Source organism: Fulmarus glacialis, unplaced genomic scaffold (assembly GCF_000690835.1).
Source record: "Fulmarus glacialis isolate BGI_N327 unplaced genomic scaffold, ASM69083v1 scaffold47448, whole genome shotgun sequence".
NCBI classification, from domain to species: domain Eukaryota; kingdom Metazoa; phylum Chordata; class Aves; order Procellariiformes; family Procellariidae; genus Fulmarus; species Fulmarus glacialis.
Window position 1 is genome coordinate 547 of NW_009231041.1, and position 5,852 is coordinate 6,398.

Below are 5,852 nucleotides of genomic sequence, written 5' to 3' on the forward strand. Positions count from 1 at the left end.
TTTGATTTATGTTTACGATCCAACGAGTACAGTAATTATACAAGCCCTTCAGTATCACAGAATATGAACAGTTCTTAAGCCATAATGTGTTTTTCCACAGAATAACTCTGTTGGGCAGAAAAGCAGGTGGGGGACATGCCAGCCAGCTTACTCCACACATGGAGAAATATAAGGAACAGAGAGGAATTCAGCTCAGTTGAGACAGAATCAACGTCTGCAGCTGAGCTGGCTGCCCTGGGCCCTCTTTGTAGCCCATTGACCTTGACCAGGTTTCTATTTCTACATGAGGATAAGATGAATCAGGTTCTGGAAAGATCTGTGTAACATTCATTGGCTACGGAGTCTGCCCAGGGTAACTATTTCAGAACAGGAGGTTTACCTTTGGTTGGATGAGTATCACTGTGTCTTGCTCATGGTTATCAAAGCAGGCTTTGACAGAACCAGGTATTAAACTCAGCCTCAGTCAGAAGTCTAAATGATCATGCTGTCTCTCTGCTCCCACTCCATTGCCCTCGTGACCTCCCACTACAATGTCCTAGTGACTCTTCTGAACTCTTAATTACTATCAACCAAGCAACTGACCCTTTGCGGTCATTTGCCACAGTATTTTTGGCTGATTTTATTTAATCTAGGTATAAATTTAGCTGTACCGAAATCGGTTCATGATGACTAAGGCACAGTGCCTGACCTGTAAGTGCATTCCGGCTCCTAAAGATGAAAATAAGTATGCAGTACGATTTTTCAAAACTGTATTCACAAAGGCTAACTTTAGCCCAACAAGGCTGGTCTTCCTAGGTTTCCTCCAGAGGGCAAAGCTAAGTTGTACTTTGGGGCTTCCCCTATAATCAAAGCAGAATTAGGATCTAAGAGAGGTTGCTGCTTTGAGTCACCTTCTGGAGGAGCCCATCTAACGTTTGCAAACATCTCTCATGTAGCACAATTTTCCACTCATTTCAAGAGAAGGCAAGTATTTATGCATTTCTGAAAATCCCATAATTTGGTGCCTAAACATCTGGCCCTTGAAATTTGGCAGGACTGTGCCTGGGTTATGTAGGCATTGCACAAAACATCCGCTCTTAATTTGCTTAAGCTGCTGTTGAATGAGTTGCAGTCCTATGATTTAGACCCATCCCATCAGTATGTGTTGCTTTGCAAATTAGTCCAAGGACCTACCTTATTCATAAAATAAGGTAAATCCCTACAAGTCTCAGCAAAAATATTGTGTAAACTAGGAATGAGGTCAAGCCTTCACAAACAATTGTATCAACAAACTGAGAAATATATGAGGCACATGTACCTCGTAAATGGTAAACCCTGATTTGATATCTCGATTTTCATAGATAGCAATTATAAGTTATTAAGTGGAAAGGTAAGCCAATATGCACCTCTAGGTTACTTCATTGTATAAACACTGTTGTTAATATGAGGACCAAGAATGTGTCTCAGTGTCAGTAAACTCAATAAAGGTACAGCCTGTGGACTGGAAAATTAAGATATTTAACAGAAACTTAAAAAAAAATTACTTGTAATGATTTGGCTTCTTCCATCAGATACGATGGAATTGAGTAGATGTGAGTGAAATGGTTGATGGCAAACCAGAAGGCAGAGTTCAATGACAGGCAGAGCCCAAAGTTAATTTCCCAGAATAAGCCCGTTAAAAAAGCAGAGCCCTCAGCTCTTGGATAAGGCAAACAAGCCTAAGTCCATCAAGCTCTCAGCCACGCTCTCCCATCTTAGCATATGGGACTGCAACAAACAATAACATTTAAGAAACTCCTTTTTTATCCCCTTTCCCCCTGGCCATCATCCCTAAGAGAAAGATGAAGCTGATCCTAACATTAAAGCTTATAAAGAGATTAAGTTTCTTATACTCAGTGTAAACGTTTCCCTAGCATAGCAATCGGCAAGGAGCAAATTAGCCTCACCTCGTGGGGTGCCAGCAAGACCCTCCGTTCCCTTCCATGCTGGAATGGCAGCCATGTGTCTCGAGAGCATGGCTTATATGAGAAAACTGGCAAAGCCCAACTCACACTCTGGTGGAACTGAGAATTAAACCAATCAGGATGTAAAAGCACCACCTCCTCCCAAAGTCACTAACCTCTGATGCTTGGCATATTAGAAGCATTAAGTGTACTTCAATCTCTACAGCAATCAAGTAAAAACGACGTTTTCTTTAGAAAATCTCTCTCACTGTAAAAACGAGGCTAACTTTTAATCAAACTACTTTCTGAACTCCAGGGTCATCATCAGGAACAACAGAAGGTGTCTTTATCTTCCTTGGTTTGTTGGCAGTGTTTGCCGCCATTGGAGCTTTTGTCCTTTACAAGTAAGTTGCTAGTTTCTAGGATCAAAAACAGTTCAAGGAACTGCCAAAAATACTAGTTTAAATTAACAAAACCAACAACTTAAATTTGCATTAGCTATATTTTTGTTCCTTTTTCATTGTTGTTCACAAATATTCTGGCAAATACTCAAGAAAATGAGATTACTGGCTTAAGCCACAAAACCATTGGAAAATATGCACATGTTGAAGACTTCCATAGAAAATTACATTCTGTGCTTGTAAGCGCAAATAGTAATACTAGAAGGGCTGGGAACTGCACGTAAGCAGTAAGCAAACTCAAACTGCATGATGTGATTTATATATGCAGTAAAACCTAACAAACAGAAATTTGATTTAGCTCTAAAACTCTTACAAGAAGTGTTTGCAAATGACTGACAGATCAAGAACTAATCACCAAAATTCTTTATTAAATAATTGACAAATAAATTCTTTGGGAAAAAAGCGCTGGACATGCAGGAAAGTAGTTAACAGAAGCACACATTACTGCATTATTAGCTTGGATGTTTCTCATGAAACTTTAAGACTGCACCAAGACTCCCGAGTCAAGAGTATGCTCATCCTTCACAGTCAGTGGTGAGAAAGACACACCTCCACAGAGCAACAGTACTCCACTAAGCAACGGAGCCTTCTCATTAACTAGGCCTTAGTCACCACTACTGACCTATGGCTGTTAATCATTAGATGGGATTGAAGAGGGAAGGAGACGAGAGAATGTATGTTATGAATACAAGATTAATTCTCTTATGCACTGGTCACATGCTAAATGTGGACTTTCATTTAAATGTCTTTCAGCAACTAACTGTGCACGTTCTTTGCAGGAGATACAAGCAATACAAGCCTATTGAGAGAAGCGCAGGACAAGCAGAGAACCAGGCGGGACTAACTGCTTACTTCAGCAATTTCAAAGCAATTTTCTTCCCCAGTAGCACTGAAAGAAATCCTCTGCTGAAAAGCAAACCAGGCATTGTTTAAACCTTTAGTCTAGCACTGACTATTAGATTACGTACAGGACTCACATCTGAACTGTACTTCAGTGGGGTTTTCTTGTTGCTATAAAAAACCAGCGGGTAAGGTGAAAGCACATACAGATGGGATGGTAACTTTGGGGGGCTTGGTGCAATTAGAAGTATTAAAATAGTCCTTCGTAGAAAACAATGAGGTAGTTTTGAGCACTTGCTGTTCTTGCTTGTGATCTAGGATACACACTTCTGAATAAGTAACACCCCCCCTCCCTTTTCTGGGTTTTCTTACTTCTAGGTTAACTACCTGCAAAACTAATCAGATCCATAATCTGGAGGGGAAAAAAAGGTTAATTTAAAAAAAAAAAAAACAATTTGTAAATACTTAGTCTTAAATAGACAGTCCAGTATAGCTGCTTACTGCCTTAGCAGCATTCATGCCTTTGCTAGAAAGACCGACACGGGGAGCAGGCACATGTTATGTCTTGTGGAATGAAACGTGCCATGGCCTATTCCCAGGCATTGGCACCGAACTGCTGACACTGTTACACTGTTCAGGAGGTCCGAGCACAGGAGGCCGGCTAGCTCCCCACCAAGCAAACCCCAGATTCTGGGAACCACCAGAGGCACTGTTCCCCACCGGGAGTTTGGCAGCAGCCACCCTGTTTTGCAGGGTTCAATAGCATGGATACAGCTCATTACATGCCAGTTGGCCTCACGGCCAGAAAACAGGGCTGGACACATTTAGCTTCCTACTGGACATGGCTACCAGTGCACGAGTCTCACTATAAACTAGACCACAGACACCCGAGCAACAAGATTGATGAGGCCCATCTGCTTGGCTCTCCCTGTTGAAACTTTTACTCTGAGTCCCATGTAAAATCCTTAGATGCAATTGCTGATGCTCTTTGCCTCCTTTGTTTCCACTGGTCTTGAGACACTGGATTGGCACCACCGCTCCCCAGAGGGCAGATAAGTGCTCCACAGACAAGGGTGAACAGAGTGAGGGTCGTAGCAGGGAGTAGCAGCGTTCGACTCTCTTTTTCCCTTCTCTTTCCATTCCTCTCTCTCCAGCGGTAAAGCTACATTAATTTCTGCTTGCTCCTCCATCCCTCTGTCTTTGACCACTTAATCAAATAAATGAAAACCCCAATATAAATAAAGCACTATGCTCCAGTTTCTGCTTTTGCATGATGCAGCTTAGAAAGTGTAAACTTCTGCAAGAAAACTGACTAAAAAATGCTTTAAATGGTTTATTTTCCATAAGAGCCTTTCTGTTAATATTGAGGTTTATAATCAAAATGAAATTAACTTTCAGTTGGGGGCTGGGCAAATGACTTTACACAATCCATTTCCAAACACTGAATTATTTGAAGATCTGTATTTCAATATATTTAGCTTATTTACTGTGTCTTGGAACATCTCAGATACATATTGTTCTCAGTTCCTGATGCGATATATAAGCATAAACATATTTTCCTGGTATCTTAGCAGACCTGTCAAATGCTTATCATTCACAATCTGAATGTAGCCTTCACTACCACTTCCCCAGTGTGCATGGATACCTTTAAATGACTTGAGGATATAAAAAATGCAGGTTGCGACATACCTGTGAGATTAGTTCTTTACTTACAAAATTCAACAGCCTTTTTTCTTCCTTTGTTTCCAGGTTGTCCAATTGTTTTAATTCTTTTGTGGCCATTTCAGTTATATTATTAAAAGCACCATATATGCCATTGTTACGTCTTCCTTATACATAACAGCCTATTATCTAACCATAACTGGGCATCTAAAACTATTCTCTGACTTAAACAAAAAACACATTTCCTGCAAAGATTACCATCTGAATGTTATGTCCGCTGTTATCAGTCAGACTGCTGACAGGAAGAACTGTAATTTGTATTTGTTGCTCTGGCTTGAGGCAGGACAGCGGTTTAGTCAAAAGCTTAAGATGACCTGTAATGCAGCATGAAAAAATAAGGTCTGTCACAGCTCTAATGCTTAGGATCAATGATGACACAGGCTACCACTAACCTAGGTTATACGCAGAAAGCATCTTGTTCAGCAAAACACTGCATGTTAGATGCTCAGAGACATCTTAGGCTTTTGCATAGAAACCAACTTTTGGGCATATTTTAAAAACTTTTTTTATCCTTTAACCTAAGTATACAGAATAGCTTGCACTATCTTCCTTTAATATTATGTCAGAATATTAAATTTTTATAATTTGATTTTGCCTTTTCAGCTGTAACTTCCATTTCATACATCTTTACTTTTATACAATGGAATCTAACTGCTGCATTGACAAATAAACCATCTAATGATTTTAAAGAGCACATTTCCTTTGTCTCAGATAGACATAAGCAACTTGATGAGTTGCCTACTTGCTGACCAAAACAGTACCTACCTCCAGAAAACACAACTGGATTTGCCTTAGTCTTAGTTCACTTATGCATATCTGGTACTACTGTTGGTTATCTAGCAGTTTTTGCAGTCTCCCTTCAAGTGTACTCACAGCAATGGCACCACGAACCTGAGAAGTGAGGAGA

At 40.3% G+C, this 5,852-nt stretch overlaps 1 protein-coding gene across 1 annotated transcript in view; it reads left to right on the forward strand.

The window, feature by feature from the left end:
* Positions 1 to 3,659, forward strand: part of LOC104081611 (protein QNR-71-like) — a gene marked incomplete at its 5' end in the record, with an annotated part of 4,057 nt that extends 398 nt beyond the window's left edge. The window contains 2 exons of the mRNA XM_009584435.1: positions 2,239 to 2,326; positions 3,163 to 3,659. Coding sequence (XP_009582730.1) covers positions 2,239 to 2,326; positions 3,163 to 3,316 — 242 coding nt within the window. The remainder of the gene's footprint in view (positions 1 to 2,238; positions 2,327 to 3,162) is intronic.
* Between the last annotated feature and the right edge of the window lie 2,193 nt (positions 3,660 to 5,852).